This window comes from Martes martes (genome assembly GCF_963455335.1).
Source record: "Martes martes genome assembly, chromosome: 15".
Taxonomy (NCBI): Eukaryota; Metazoa; Chordata; class Mammalia; order Carnivora; family Mustelidae; genus Martes; species Martes martes.
In genome coordinates, this window is record NC_137903.1 from 14,014,483 (window position 1) to 14,031,731 (window position 17,249).

Here is a 17,249-nt window from a genome sequence, read left to right on the forward strand (position 1 = left end):
GTAGATGAAAAGGCAAATACCTCCAGAAGAAATTAATAATAAGAAATTCAAAAGTATAAGGAGCAGTCAAAACATAAAGCCCCATATTATGGAAGATGGAAAGGTAACCATGAATGCATCAGTCTGGTTTCTAGTCCCAGCTCTGCAACAGTCCTAGATTCGTCTTTCCTTATTTAAACATGGGTGCCTGGCTGTCAGTAGAGCATGCGACTCTTGATCTCAGGGAGGTGAGTTCAAGCCCCATACTGGGCATAGAGCCTACTTAAAAAAAAAAAAAAAAAAAACTGCATTAGAATAAAAAGTCTCTCGTTATTTCATTATTTCCACCTCAAAATCACATCCTTCTAATAACATCCATTCTAATGAGTGTGGAATAGGGGAAACCACAAGTGCTGAGCAGAGAGAAGTCAATAGACCAGAGGGGACAGGAAACCTTAGAAGGGCAAAGGCCCAAGCTTAGTGGTGAAGGACATGAATAACCGTATGTTTAACAAAATCTCATGCAAGAACAATGATAAGGAAGGCAGAGATAAAAACCAGTGAAAGGAGGAAGCCAAGTGGGCATTAAAATGTAGAAACCCACCTAAGAATAAGGATTTGTGATGCAGCAAACTGACTCTAAGAAATGTTTTCAGTGTAGATACTTGGTCAGTTACGAAGAATAATAGCCTTGGCCTATTGCCTGGGATCCTTAACCATTAACCATTCAGATTAACCTTAATTTCATTTGGGAAGCTTTTTATAGGAAGAGTTATTTTTTCCATGATGATTTATAGAAAATGAAAATAATATTCATGTCCACCAGGAGAATAAACGATGAGAAGGAGGGAAGAAATCTTGACGTGGTGATTACAAAGAAATAAAAGATGTAAAGCTTTAATTCTCTATTTAGGAGATCTGTCCTATAGTTCAGTACTAAAAAATTGAATGACTTAAAATTAGAGCAGTTGTTCCATCTAAATATAAAATTAGAAATTATGCATGTGATTATGAGTAAATGTGATATTGATCATCATCTTGTAGCTATACTGAATTTTCAGAACTTGGAAGTAAGAAACACCTGTGTGTGGAATGTGTATTTATGTAGAATAATATTTACCACTTACTGGGTGCCTATTATGTAACAAGTTTGTTATTTCATTTTATCTTTGTAACGGCTTTATGAGCTAGGTGGTATTAGCATCACTTTACACCATAAAATTAAGATTCAGAGAAGTGATAGGTTTTTCTTCATTCCCTAAGAAGATAGTAATTATTGAATGGCAAAGGGAGGTTTCAAGCCTACATCTCCCTGCATGACTCCTAAATCCCTGTTCTTTCTATGACAACATATGGCCTTTTTGTAAGAACATATTTTAAAGACTGTTCTATTGCATATGTTTATTTGAACCTGCTATTATATCTTAAGTTTCATTGAAGAGTTATCTAAATATTGCTAGGTAGAGATACAGAACATTCATGAGAATACTTCTAATATATCTTTCCACAGGAACATATAGCCACTTTTAGATCAAATACATGTCATAAGTTCTTCAATTCAAATCTTTCATAAGGCAGGTGTAGGATTCTTTAATATCCCCATTCCAGTTGAATGGTCCCCTGAATTCTCTTATCTTTCAATGATTCAAACATTAGTGGCAGAAATAGTACAAGAACAATCTTAGGGATGGATCTAAAGCACCTTAGTGCCGGCAGTAAGGAAGAGAGAGTATCAGGGTCAGGTTCGAACACTCTGAACATATGTGAAGTGAGAAGGAAAATGCTTAATGGTTGAGGAGAGGGTAATATAATTATTTCTACAAGGTGATTTTGACGTTACAACTCAGTAGCATCAGAGGAAATCATTTATATGGAGTATGGGTATAAACATTAAACTTTAGCCTAAAACATTCATAAGCTTATACCAGCATATTCCAAACGTTATATTTCAGAACTGTTGTGATTCTCTTAAGAGTCGGGATTTGGGTTATGTTACTAGATTTTTTTCTTTTTTTTTTTTTTAAAGAATAAAATTCATAGGAATTTAATGCATTTTGGTAATTACTCACAGTAGTGGAGTAAGAGAATTATGTTACTCATTTCCAATGCATTTTTTAAATCCATGCATAACTGTTCCTCTCAAAGAGGTAGAGAATGAGGTTATTTAAAAGTCCTCAGTTTTAAAAAGAATATCTTCTAATACTAATGAATCAACTCTAAGGTGAAGATTATTATCCAAATTCAAGTAAGAAATGCTTTTGCATAAATACACTTTGATAATGAGGTTATGAATCCTTGATCATCTTGTCTCTGAAAATTATAATTTTCAAATTCTGGAGTATATTCAGCCTTACAATAGTCAATTATATTTAAGCTTCCAGAGTTGAGTTAGCGTGTAGAAGTATTTCAAAGTGAATATTCTCCCCATTTTATAGGCCCTCGCAGACCTCCCAAAAACACATTGAATTGGGATTATGTTTTCACACATCCTTTTGCCTTTCGTCAGCATTCGGTCTAAGCAGGGAAAATGCAGGGAAAGATAACTATGTCTCATTTGAAATAGGGGATAAAAGTTAAAAGGCAGACAGCTCAAATATTATGTAATGATCCCCTCTGATTTATATGTGAAAAGTTACACAGTTAAACAGCAGGTTTAGAAAACATTTACCAAAACACTGTCCGAAAACTGTAATTTGGCACTCTTAACTTTATAATCCTGAACAGGGTTTATAAAACAATTTAAGAGTCTAAGAATAAACAGTTACATGTTGTATACATAATAAATACTTTTTAAAAGTCACCTATGAAATTAGTAACCCAAAATCTGATCTTTACCTGCTAGTGTGTTGAGAATTTTATTCACCCTGTGTTAGCAGTAGCATTGAGGCATAATGTCATTTGCTTTGTAAGGCTCTAGACTAGCCAGCAGTGTTATCGGTTGAACATTTATTAATTGTGACAGGAACACCGAATTTATTTCTGTGCTTTAGCTTATTTACTGCTCTTTCACCTTTGTATTTTGTATTGACAAAAGAAAATGAATATTGATAAGGTTAGGTATTGATTTTTAAATGTATGGCTTCTTCCTTGCCTCATTCAAAGTCACAAACCAAAAGACAGTAGGTGTCTCAGTAGCAAAGGATGTAGATTGACTGTTATAAAATTGAGAACTGTTGAAGCAGGAAGGTTTGCCAGCAGAATGCATTTTATAGTTTGAAAAATGTCATCTGTAAAGGTGAAGAAAAGCAGTGAACAAAATAGGAAGGATATTATTAACACATTCTTAAAAGCCAGTCAGCAGTGTTGGTTATGGTCTGTGTTTTTGGTAGAAGTCTTAGCTTATTAAGGATCTGAAAAGATCTGAAAAGGATAGTGAAAAGATGTGAGTATGCTTTTTGAAATATTGAGGCTACCTCAGTATTAAATGTGTTGTTATCCACAATTAGTATTTGCTGTTACTATTTTGCTTTCTGTTGAACTGATATCCTAGGGAAAATAGTCATCATAGGGAGTGCACCCCTTTTTCCTATGCATTTATATTATGTGAAGAGATGCCTAGCAAAGTTTAATTTCTTGGTATAGATATTGGTTCAGGCTGCACTGTCATGGATATGCAAGATTTTGGCAAGAGGTTGCTTTACAGCTTTTTTGTGACTTTCGGACTTCTTCTTCAGCATCCGACTGATACTTCAATAATAAAATAATCTCCATGAATACTTAAGGCAATAAAGGCAACTTGTAAATCGTAATAATGGATGAAGATTTTTTTTAAAGTGTGCTTTTAATTAAAAGTCATACTAATCATAATCAGGAAATGGTCAGTATAGCCAAGTGCCCTTCCAAGGTACTATATCTCTTCAGTTGTCCAAAATTTATTTATCAATAATTATGTTTTTATTTTCTTTTACCACTGGATCTATATGACCACTCTAGATTATCTTATCTCTCCCAGGATGTTAAAACGGGCACTTCGGGAAGAGATGGTTGGTATTAATTTTGAAACCAAACTACACTTGAACCTACAGCAAAAGCCTGAGAAACGTATCACCTTCATCCTCTTGATACATGCACCACCAAACTGCCTTTCAGTTTGGTGTTTTAGGAGAGTTTCAGACAGCTCTCCATTACCATTTGGTACAAGGAACACTTAAGGAGAGGGTAAACATTCACATTAGATTGAAAATAATCATGTTCCTGACAATATAAAAGCCTAAATAATGAGAAAGTATACAAACTACAGAACAGCTGGCCATGCTGAACAAAATATGAAGCCATCTTTTTAGATGCATAAATGAGACTGAAGGAAGGAAATTGTTCAAAACCAGGAATGGTCCTTAGCAGCCCCCATGTCCATGCCCAGTTTTGCCAGTCTAGGAAATCCTGAGGTAGTCTGGTTAGTGCCCCTGTAGGAAGGGAGCTAAGCTGAGGAGGTGGGTATAAGGATCCTATCAAGGCAGAACCTCTGGAAAGCTCTATCCTTAGAAGAGGGCAAACTAGAAACAAAACTTACCCACAGGCACAGGAAAATAAAGAATCTCATTTATACCCAAGCTCCAAGTAGAAGAATCTGAAGCTATGTAACCAAGAGCCTACCTCATATGAGTTTCTGGTTTAAAATTACACCGAGCCAAAAAATGAACGTAAAAACTGGTCTTTGAAACAAATGCAGAGCCACTTTGGTGGTACATGGCTTAAACCCCAATGACTCTCTTCATTTCACAAATGGAAACCTAGTGAAGGTGATATCATAAACCAAAACTTAAAAAAAAAAAAGTTATAAACAAATTTAAAAACAAAAGGAAGTAACTGTAGAAAAAAATAAGATAGGTATGGTAAAGAACCAAGGAGAAATTTGAGATTCTTACTTATTATGAAAAAATCTTGAAAATTATAAATTCATTGGATGGGTTAAACAACAGACTCAATATAGCCAGCCAAAATAAAATAAAATAAAAAATAAAAAACAGTGAATTTTAAGAGCAATCTGAAGAGATTACCTAAAAGCAGCACTGAGATTAAAATATGGGAGATAGAATGGCTGGAGGACTTGGAGGAGGATGAAGTTCAACATACATCTAATAGAATTTCCAAATGGAGTAGAAAGAATAGGGAGGTCCATTATTCATGGAGCATCTTAACTGAATTCATTGAAAATGATAGAATTCTTACAGCTGAAGAAAAATGTGAATATTCATATTCAAAAAGTTCAAGTCTTTATCAGAAAATAGTAAATATAAATGTAGTCATACCTAGATGCATTGTTAAAAAAAAAAAAAAAAAAAAAAAAAAAAACTTAAGAACACCAAAGAGAAAGAAAAGAAATCAGCAGCCAGGGAGGAAAGATGTAACCTACATAGGAATGGTATTACACTGGCAGCAGACTTAAAAACATCAGTACAGTCCAGAAGATAAGAGATAAAATTTTCAAAGTACAGAGATAAAATAACCATCAACATGGTGTTTTATGTCCAGTTAAACTATTCCCAAGAATGAAGATGAAATAAAGACAATTTCAGGTAAAGACCAATTATTACTAAGCTTAATACTTCATGTAGAAGATGGAATTCATAAAAAGAATCAAAATCAAGAAGAAAATGTGAGCAAAGAGATTGTTAAACATGTTCATAAAGCTAAACTATTGAATATATAAAAGTGAATAGTGATGGTGACAGTGCCCATGAAGGTGATTAATTTGGATGTATTAAGAGTAAGATGGGAGGGGTGTCTGGGTGGCTTAGTCAGTTAAGCATCTTTTTGGCCCAGGTCAAGATCTCAGGATCCTGGGATTGAGCCCTGTGTCGGGCTCCTTTCTCAGCATGGAACCTGTTCCTCCCTCTCCCTCTGCTCCTCCCCCCTCCCACCCCCTGCTTGTGCTCTCCCTCTCTCAAATAAATAAAAATCTTTTTTTTTTTAAGTAAGATAGAAGTAAAATTCTGGACAACAATATGGGAATGTGAAGAAATAATAAGTCAGGTATGCATGTTGATATTTAAAGGTAATCACTAAGCCAATAAAAATATGTAATTTTCAAGCTGATAGAAGAAGCAAGAGACACCAGAAAGGAAGAAACAGAAATATAGAGAATTCCACAAAAAGGTAGAGGAATACAAGATAAATAATATTAAATAATACAAGAAAAATAGATCCAGATACACCAATGATCACAATAAATGTAAATGGAATAAATGCATCAGTTAAATTCAGGGATTATTATAATAGATTTTTTTTAAAAACCTGTAAATGTTTACAAGTACATCTAAAACTTAAATTATAATTTAAATACCTGCCAGATAAACTGGATTTACAGCAAGCAAATGAATCTTTAGGTATTTCAAGAGAGTTGAAACACTGTCTTCAGACCAACTTGGTATGCTAGTTTAGACTAATAATTTCTCAGGAGTTTGAAATTTGTGAACAGTGAAATCTCAGTCATTTGGGAGAATGTAGCAAAAGAAATGACATAACAAAGTACGGTTATACAATATTTTAAGTCAAATGTTCAGTCAGTGAAAGGGTAACATACGGACTCAAATGTAAGTCCACATTCTAAGTGGGACACTTTCTAGCTAGTTGACCTTGGGCAGGTGCGTTACTTCTTCAGACCTCAGTGTTTTCTGTAAAATGGAACTGATAATACCTGTCTTTTAGATTGATAAGGAAGATCAAAAGAAATGGTGACTATGGAACCGTTTGTAACCTGAAGAGCTGCAGATATCGTTATATTTTATTATCCAACTGTGTTAGTGTATGTTTGCTGTATATTGTCCTTATGCAAATTGAGAGAAGTTATTACAATTCAGCTATAACCCAGTTAATTTTTTTTAGTTGCTTGAAGCATCATTGTCACTAAAATTGTTTATTTGCCATTAATTCTCATGGAAAGTGCCTAGCAAAGTTAGAATCTTGCTTACTCACTGTAATCATGGTCAAATGACATCGTGTCTCCAAAGCCGACTATAATTCCTTCCTAGCACAGTTGTTATGAGAAATGGATATAATAAATGTCATATGCCTAACAAGTAAACCATGTGCTTGGTACACAGTAGGCAAACCATAAATGGTCCTGCTTATATATTATTGCAAATAAACATCTCCGTGTGCCTTCAGAACCAAAACAGTTTTAAGAATTTTTTATTTTAGTTTTTGAAAACACTCTTCTTTGATTGATAATGATTCCATAAGAAATATATTTCTGTATAACCAAAATATCTATTAATAAATACACTTCCAGGGTGCTGTGGGTGCCTCACTCAGTTGAGCCTGTGCCTTCAGCTCAGGTCATGATCCCAGGCTCCTGGGATGGAGCCCTGCATTGGGGCTCCCTGCTCAGCTGGGAGTGTGCTTCTCCCTCTCCCCCTACTTCTCCCCCTACTGGAGCTGTCTCTCACTCTTGCTCACTGTCACTCTCACTCCCTCAAATAAATAAAATCTTTAAAGAAAGAAAGAAAAAAAAAAAAAACACTTCTCCAAACATGTCAATATAGATTACGTCTTTCATTCTTTACAAAGTATTCATCACTTTGGAAAAAAAAAAATGGGAAATTAGTTCTACATTAAATTTTTATTATTTAAAAAGTATGTGCCTTGTATTTTAAGCAGTTAAGGACTTGAATGGATTTGATTTAGCAAAATTCACATGAGAGATGCCTACAGTATTGCAGATAAAATGCAGAATCGTCTGAATCAGGCTCTTCTATATTAAGAATGAAATCATTAAAACATCTGACAAAGAGTAGTAACACCTACCACTTTCTCACATCTTGTGCTAAATGCTCTTTCCTTTCTTAACAGTAATCAAAAAAAAATCCATGTCCTTAAATTAGTTATGGAGAACAGAGGACTATATTATAACTCGTGCTTTTAATAACCAATAATAATAATAGCCCTGCCCCCCAGCTGGCTAGTAAAGTAGTAGGGAGAAGGGGACAGGAAGAAAGAGTGAGCGCATCCTGCAAATGCTCAGATGCGTCCTGAATACGGGGGAGGGACTGAGGCAGGGTGCACTAGCTGTTATGTAGGAAGCAGCGTGTGTCACCTCCCCTTCCATTGGCTGTTTATCCAACATCAATACAACACTTTAGGAGCCAAATTACTAAACAAGCTGCCAATTAGGCTTGCAGTCATCTGGACAGATTAGCAGCTAGGAGAGGCCGATACAAGATTTTCATCTCTTGAGCCAATTACACAAGTGAATTACCATCCACTAAACTCCCAGGAAGATGTGAGGGGAAAAGACCCACTCAGCTGTCGGAGAGAGGCGAGATCCCGCGTGAAGGGGGCTGGGGTCGGGAGCGTGGGAGGGTGAGCAAGCTAGGTATTGCTAAAATTGCCGGAGCAGGAGGAGAGCCTTCCAGGAAAGGACTTAAAAGATTTAGCACTGCCAGGAGCAAAAGGAAAGGAAATTACGGTTGTAGGATGCTGTGCGGAGACTGAGTTGTTCCACTCCCAAGTCTTAATCTCATAAAAAGGATGAGAGACCAACAGTAGATCTCACTCCAGAATCACTGTCCATGAAAAATGAACTCACTGTTATCTTGTCTTTAAGGTTGCATAGAAAAGCTTTTTTTCTTCTTTTCAGGAATCCATGTTTCTATGTGGAAAGGTTTAGCATTTGAGAAATTAAATGTTCTCCTTTTTTTAATTTTTTTTTTACTTGAAAGTACAAGATACTGCTTTACCTTATTTTATTTTCATTAAGAAGAGAGAAGGAAGCAGCACTTAAAAAACAGAGAGAGAGTGAGTTCTTTAACGTCTAGATAAAAAAACACAAGTATGGGACCACCATGCTTGAAATATCAACATTTTTAAATGGTGATACTCAATTACCATTTGCTGTTCCCTTTAGAACTGAGAAATGACTGCAATTTAGCCATTTTTTAAGAGGTGTATTAAATTGGCCTCATATTTTTTCTTAAATATTTAATTTTAAACCTGAACTTCAGCAAGCTTTTGTATCCAAAATATGATTAAACAGATGTGTAGCCCAGAACACCATTAGACCTCTGATGCAATTTGAGCTTATAGATGGAATTAAACTAATTCGTGACAATCACATAAAAATCAAGGATGTGGGACAGGATGCCAGTGCACTGTTCAACCTTATATACCTGATCAGCGGCTGTTCAGAAAATATTAGCTATCTTGGAGGTCTGTCTGGGTTGCCACCATAATCGTAATTTCAAAATAAAACTCTAATGGCTCTTTTTCTTATATTAGGGAGGAGTTTTGACAAAAGGCTTTTCTTCAGTTTTGTGTGTGTGTGTGTGTGTGTGTAACTAAGAGGTCCATTTTTTATATTATATATATGGATGGGTGCATATGTGCACAGAGAGAGATTTTATATATATATATATAATATATACACACACACACAATGAATTATGAATTTTCTATATACCAGTCATTGTCATTCAAGCTGTTCGCAACTAAAAGTTTTTTTTTTTTCATTACACATTAAGATACTTGTTTCAGTGACCTAAGACCCAATTTAACAAATCCAAAACTGACTCATTGTAGTAACCTGGTTCTTATTTATTGCCTGTTACTAATTCAGCAAATGTATTCCATTCTAAGTCCCTCAACGTACTGAAGATTGAAACTACCACAATGTCCAATAAAGGGCTTTGAAAATCAATTGATCAGAGTAAATGAATGTCCATTATTAAAACTGATTTCTAGCACTTTGCAGTTTCTTTCTTCTACAACTCAGAATCAGGGGGAACAATCCACTTGCTCTTCCCCAGAATGCTAGATACCAAGTACCACATAAAATAAAACTGTTGCTATTTCACTTATTATGAATTTTTTACCATGAAATATGTATCCCAAAGAACATGTGGAAATGCAGAGGGACTGTTTAAAGAACAAAAAAAAAAAAATTTTTTTTAAAGGACAAAATAATACACTGACCATTTCTGTAACCACCATCTGGGCCAAGAAATAGAACGTTATACTCTGCAGTCCCATATGTAATACTTTTGTTATTGTTATTGGTGCTTGAGGATCCGTCCTAAACCTAATCTAAGAGAAGGAGAAGGACTGAGAGTCCCAGCCTTCTTGGTTGGGGGCAGAGGACAGGAGATGGAGTAGAAGGTGCCCTCATAATCCCCAGTCAGGGAGGAAAAATTAATGATGTTGGAAAAGGGGTAGAGAGGGCTTGTGGGTTGGTGCCAAAGAGCGTAGTGAGTGATCTTGTTAGCAGCTCCCCATTTCAACCCTCAAACTGTTCAGGGAAACAGCCGCCCACATTTCAGAGCAGAAATATGGTGGACCCCGGGCTGAGCTAGTATGTACACAAGAGGCATCCTCAGAACTTTGAAAAGTGAGACGATCTTTAGCTCTGAAGGACTGGCGAGGGAATGGTGAACCAACGACAGCATCCCTGTAAGTTTGCGACCTCGGAGTTCTACAACTGACTTGTTGGAAAGCTCTGGTGTAGGAGGTGGGGCTAAATATGGTCTCATTAAAACAATGATTGTTTTAAGATACCCTCATCCCCTTTCCCCCACGATCTCCAGTATTAATTTGATAATCACTTCCTTCTGCAAAGGGAGTAACCACAAGACATGCCCTGAGAGTTGACAGTTGTGATTGCTTTTAACTGGTTACCTCTAGATTGGCTAGGTTCCCCTTTCCTACACCACAGTCTCCCAGCTGCTGCTCCAGGATGAACAGAAATGGACCCCTCGGAGCCCTGGCCTGCTCCACCTCAGGTGCACACAGCCCAAGGCCAGGTGTGCAGCTAAAGGAGGGAGCTCAAGTTCTTATGATTCCTTGACTTTTATATCTGTTAATGTCTCAGTCCTTTGACTTTAGATAATTGGTACTTCTGCACTTTCCCCTAGAATCGAATGTACATTTCATAAGCTCAATTGTTTCCATAAGAGCCTCCAAGAAAATTCAAACTAAAAGCCAATCTTTGAAAATGCCATCAAAAAGAAAATGCTTAAAATAGGTGCATCTCTAAGTCGTCTTTGCGAGGAACATACTGGAAACAAGAGCTATTTCTAAATCTCACGATAAGCACTGCCCAGTCTCCTTTTCCAAAACAAGGAATGGAGGTAGGTAGGAGATCAGGGACAGAGGGAAAAGGGAAGAATTATTTTTATATATAGCACCATCTGTAACTTTAATATTTTATTCATTTATTTATTATTTTATTTTCCTCCATTTTTTCCCTTCTTGTCTGCATCTGTAGTGATCAAAACATAGAAATGGAAGGAGAAAGAAAAGACTTATTATAGTCCAAATCATAAATAACAAAAAGAGGATTAGAACAGTGTAAACAATTCCTAGGAATTAGGGATGCCAACAGTTGTGCTTTTTGTTTGGTTTGGTTTTAGTTTTGGTTTTACTGAATGTCAGTGCCCCAGGCAAATGTACGATACTATGGTGTTAGGTTGGTGATTTTCAGAATTACCATTGAGGCTAAGGCACGAATGAAATAAACCTCTTTGTATTTTATCATTTACTGAGGATACTTTTCGTACAGGATCTCAACTGATTCTGGCCACTTTCTGTGAGGTAGACATTGTTCCACCTGTTTTATAGATGAGGCGACGAAAGCCACAGGAAGTTAAATAACTTAATCAGCTGCTGATTAGTAGAGCTGAAACTCTAAAAGAGATCTTTCTTCCATTCATCCCTCTACCCCGTCAAGGTCCTCATCCCAAGATGAACCCTGCCCCCACCACCAACACCTCCCACCCAGGTACCTTGTTGAAAGAAAAACTTAGGAGAATATGATTTTCTTAGCTTGAAAGTATCTTCACCTGTACTAATGTGTTTTGGGGGTTGTGGGTTTTTGTTTTGTTTGTTTTATTTTTTGTCATTTTGTAATTTCAGGATTTGTAGGGGAAAACGCCCAGCCAATCCTAGAAAACAACATTGGGAACCGAATGCTCCAGAACATGGGCTGGACACCTGGGTCAGGCCTTGGACGAGATGGCAAGGGGATCGCTGAGCCCATTCAAGCCATGCAGAGGCCAAAAGGATTAGGTCTTGGATTTCCTCTACCAAAAAGCACTCCTGCAGCTCCCACTCCCAATGCAGGAAAATCCGCTTAAGAAGAAAAGCAAAGAAGAAATGTTTTACAATTTTTATTCACGATATAGATCCCATTGTCCTAAAATTACAACATAGCTTCCATTTTTGAAGCAGAAATCTACATTGCCTCAAACTCACCACTCTAGCGTCCTAACTGCATACAGTCCAGCCACAGTGAGAGAGATGGGGCTCCGTCACAATTCCTGGTGCTAAAGTGAAAACCTTCACCTTTTGCAGTTTTCAGCTATTTCCAGGTATAAGGAACACTCATTTCTCCTGTTTATTTTGATCTCATAGGTCAGTCATTTCTAGCTTGATTCGTTCGTGTGTGTGTGTGTGTGTGTGCGCGCGATGCCCAGGCAAATGTGAGCACACCCACAGGCAAATGTGAGCACACCCACAGGTTTCTCGAATGGGATAGGCCAGAGAGGGTGGTGTTTCTATCATCCCTAGAACTTGAAAGACCTCGCATTACATCAGTGAAGTCCTAAGCAAATCTTTGTTTGATAGGCTTGCCAATTTCACGTTCTGATTTTGGCTCTTTTGTAAGGATTCTGTAACAGGGTGGTCCCAATTATCTCTCCTTGGACAGCGTAGGATAAAGTTCACAGTTGACAAACAACAATTAATATTTCCCTCTGACATTCTGACCAAAATAAACCTCATCATTGTTATCACCAGAGTGCCCACAACATTACCTTAATGCAGATTTTACAAATTTTACCTCATCTAGAACAGAAAATAATTATTGAAAGAAAAATGTATTTTTTAAATTCACCATGACTGAACTGTAAATTGTATTAATCTAGACTGACTTCTACCTCTCTCTTCCCAAAGGTTGATATTTTTTTAAGATCAATGCAACTGTGGTAAACTAATTTTCAGTTTTAACCATTGGAGTACTTACTAGAGTTATCAAATCAGTTTGTTTGAAAATCTAAATGGCTCTCCCAAGAATTCAGATTTCTGGCAATGATCCAGCCCATTTATAAGGTGAACAAGAAAATGAATGGTGATAATTTGCCGTCTAACATCTAGGTAGTTACTTTAAAACTAAGCAAAACAGGTCATTTTTATTATGTGCCTCCTATTACTATTTTTGAATCATCTGCTTTGTAATGCCAGAGGTTCTGAATAGCTCTTAGCCTAGGAGATGATCTTCATTATTACAGACTGATAATATATTTATAATGGCTTTTATTGGTTGAGTAAAGGTCAAGCTAACACATGTGAATCACCTTTCTGATGGAGTTTTTTAAGGCTTTTTTTTTTTTTAGAGCAGTTTTAGGTTCACAGAAAAATTAAGAAAGTACAGAGATTTCTTATATACCCTCTGCCCCCAAATATGCACAGCCTCCCCCATTATCATCCAGAGTGGGACTTCTGTTATGATCAATGAGCCTACATTGACACATCATAGTCACCCAAAGTTCATAGCTGACCTTGCAGTTTACTCTGGTCTTGTACATTCCATAGGTTTGGATAAATGTGTAATGACGGAATCCACCATTGCAGTATTAGCACAGCAGTTTCACTACCCTGAAAATCCTCGATGCTCCATTGTAGTAGGTTCTAGAAAATTTTGCAAAAATTTTTTTAAAGGAGAAAGAGGAGGTTTGTGCAGATAGTAGAGCTTTCCTAGGTGGTCTCGTAACTGCCAGTTGGGGAGAAAAAGGTCAGCCTGCCATTGGAGAGCCCCTGTGGTTTGCCAAACGTACACGTTTAAGAATTATCTTCTTTCCTAGGGGTATTGTGGTTAAGAGGACAGGTTGGTTAAGAGATTTTAGAGTACACAGGTAAATTGCTCTTTTGAGGCATTCTTATTGGATAGAGTAACCCTATAGTATGATTATTTTTTATAAGTTTGGTTCTTGGAAATTTGTCATTTTTTTAAAAATGCTTTTCATTAAATACTCGTTCCAGCTATGTAAGGGGGGAAAGCTGGAGGAGATCATCTATATACCAGGTTAAAACTTCTTTATGGTAGTGTAGAGTGCTTTAGGATCTATTCAAAAGACTTTATTTTTAAATTCATTGCCTGAAAATCTTCTGAAACCCAAGAATGTTGAAAGCCAAATTAGAAGCTGCTGATAACACACAGTAAGTGTATTGTGAGACGGGTCCCAAACTCCTGAGGACAGCCTTCTTTTTCACTCCGCAATGTTCTAACCCTCATAGTGAGGAAGAGCGGAATGTATACCAACTGGCATGGGGAAACTCCCTCACGAAACATTACAGTCTTTATCAACATTTTGTATTGTTTCCCTTCGGGACAGGTACTAGTCCTCTGAAGCAGACCCTTGGAGATGCTCATTTAGCTTGGATGTTGTTCTCGAACACTCCCTCCAAAGTAGTTCGTGTTTACATGATCAGCAAGCAAAAGAAAGGTCAAATTCTTGACGTCTAGAGCCCTCTATGTGGCTCTCAGAAGACTTAAAATATTTTTTAATGTTTGTAAGTACTTAACTATACAGACTATATGAGTCAATACTCCAAGTAGATATTATCACGCAGACATACATCAGAAGCACATACATCCCTTCGCCATTCAGTCCTGAAGAACAGTCAGTGCAGACCTGATGTTCTGTCTGTACCCAAACATAATTGGAGAAATAAACACAATTAAAATACTGAATTTCTAATGTAAATCAAGTATCTTTTAAGATATGAAGCCCACTAATTTATGTTTCACTTATAGTTCCAGTTAATTTTTATCTGCTTGTTACTATGCACATAGAACCCAAAACATCCAAAGGAATTCATGATTTAGAATGCACATTCATGTCTTCTGAAAAAGGTGGTAAGATTTTCCTCTGCTCCTTTGTGAAGCCACTTTTCTACTCTACAGTATCTAAAGCCCATGTCAAATTAATCAGTCATGCTAAACTGTAGAGAATACATAGGTCTCTTCCTTTATGGTCTAAATTATCCCTAGTTGTAGCCAAGAGGGGCTGAACAGGACTACCTTAGCAGTTCAACTTTTTTTCTTCGTATGCTTATTAAACTTGATACTGATGAGACTGTGTGTTCAGGTCGTTTCCTTCCTTCCTTCCTTCATTTTCTTCCTTCCTTCCCCCAAATGTAATTTTCAAGGCTATATTCCCCTTAAACTTGTTTGCTTTCATTTTTCAGTTACCTGACACCCCTTTAAAAGAAAGTACATAACTAACTGAAATTTATCAATTAATTAGTCTCAACACTTGAATACATAGACTTTATAACTCATACCGTGGTTATCAAACAGAAGTAAAGACAGTAGGGTTAAAAGATATGCACGATGTATACATATAGGTGTGTTTACAGGCACATATGTGTGCAACAAACAGACATGATTGCAAAATACTGCATTTTATTAATAAGTTTATTTTAACATTGTGAATTGATGTTCTTGTAATGAATTGAACTGACAGTTGCTTCTCTTCACATTTTCATTTTGAGCCGAATTTCACGAAAGAAAATAATTTCTTCCTGTATTTTGTCTTTCTAAAAACAAAAGGTGATCTAAATTAATACTGTAAAATGAAGTTGGTTAGCAAAGACTATTTTGGATTTTTTTTTTTTAGGTTTTTTTTTTTTCCCTTCTGGTAGAAAGCTATCTTAATAGTACAACAAAGAATGAAAGAATAAAACAATGTTTAAAATGTTATTTATAAGCAGTCATTGTCTTTGTGCTTTAAATGTTTACCTCTTAACTTTAAAGTAATAAAAAATAAAGTTGAAAGTACTCTAAAAGAAATTTAATTACTACCCTTTGACAATTAAGATCTAGTAGTTAAATTCATTACTCATTTTTAAGCCCTGGAACATTTCAGTATTTTCAAAAGATTTTGGAGAAAAAAATTGGTGAACATACTTGACTCACACATTTATTCACAGCTGACTGTGACCTGTTCTACCACATTTTCATCATGTGTTTAATTTCTCTGAAGTTGGGCTAAACTGTCTCAAGGCCTCCTTCCACTCAAACATTCTCTGATTCTCAAGTAGCAAGTACACATGTTCTCTCTCTGGCTGCTTGAAATATCAATGAGAATCATATATGTTGCAGTCACTCCATTTTCTCCTGGAGCATTGTACCTTTCATAAACGTGCTTGGATATTTTAAATATTCTGTAATACTAAAGTGTTGAGTTTTGTTTGCTGTAAGAAGCATCTCACTGTGTTGATAAAATTGTATCATCTCTCCTGAAAAACTAGAGTTGTTAGAGTTTTGTTTCTTTTTTTTTTAATCCAGTAGGTATTAAATACTCATTTATTTAACAGGCTTGCAGTAATATATACTCAACTGACAAGTGGACCATGAAGGCTCCTTCTGCTGGGTTCCTACTAAGCAAAGACTCATTACTTTACACACCTGACATTTTAAGTAGATCCAGATTTGTCTCTAGTGAGCCAGTGCCATTAACTGCCAGAAGTATGATCTACTATTGCCACTTTTAGTTTTATCTGTACATTAGAGTTGTCTTCTGTCTTCGAATTGTCAGACAGTTTAAATCATTCCCGGATTCACAGACCTCACTCCTGTTCCGTGATCAGAATGTCCTATGTTTACCCCTTAATCTTTCAAGGATGAAGTTGGCTAACAATTGAAGGTGATTTTTGTGTTTGCTTAGTTTAGGTTTTGGCTGGGAGGGGGGCTTGTTTTGTTGTAGTTTGAATTTTCAAAATCACTTAAATTTTAAATGTGTGTATGATACTTGATCTTTCGGGTGTAAGACGGTAGAGACAAGACTGTTGTGATAGTATCCCAGATAAAAGGACAACCCCCTGCAACTATTTTTTACCTATGTTTCATCTTCCTACTAAATTTCTAAGAAATGTTTATTCTTCCTGAAGGCAGCATTCTTTAATAAAAGCAGAAAGGTGAGAACTAGTATGCTAACTGAACATGTACTTAAAATACACTTCCTAAAATGGCAATTTCTTACATCCCTTATTGAGGTGAATTTCTTCACATGCTAGAATTTCATGGTTCTGATAAGCAAATGAGTTTGGGGTGAGGGTGGGAATGAGGGTCTGTCCAATGGCCACGTGGCCAATCTGGAATTCTCAAGTTCTTTGTGGATGGCTATAATTCATTATGGACACAATAAGTAGGACATGCACAATTTTGTATGTGGCTGTGAAGGCCTTGGGAGCACACGGTAAGGGTGTGAAATTTGAAGTAATTCTAACACAAAGGCTATTGTGTCTGGTCCCTAATTTGGAAGGCTTGGTTCTTGACC

At 36.4% G+C, this 17,249-nt stretch overlaps 1 protein-coding gene across 1 annotated transcript in view; it reads left to right on the top strand.

Annotated features, from left to right (window-relative positions):
• GPATCH2 (G-patch domain containing 2) overlaps nt 1-12,044 on the top strand; it is a gene marked incomplete at its 3' end in the record, with an annotated part of 167,530 nt that extends 155,486 nt beyond the window's left edge. The window contains exon 10 of the mRNA XM_080825116.1: nt 11,824-12,044. Within this exon, the coding sequence (XP_080681242.1) occupies nt 11,824-12,044 (221 nt within the window). The remainder of the gene's footprint in view (nt 1-11,823) is intronic.
• Nucleotides 12,045-17,249: the final 5,205 nt, after the last annotated feature.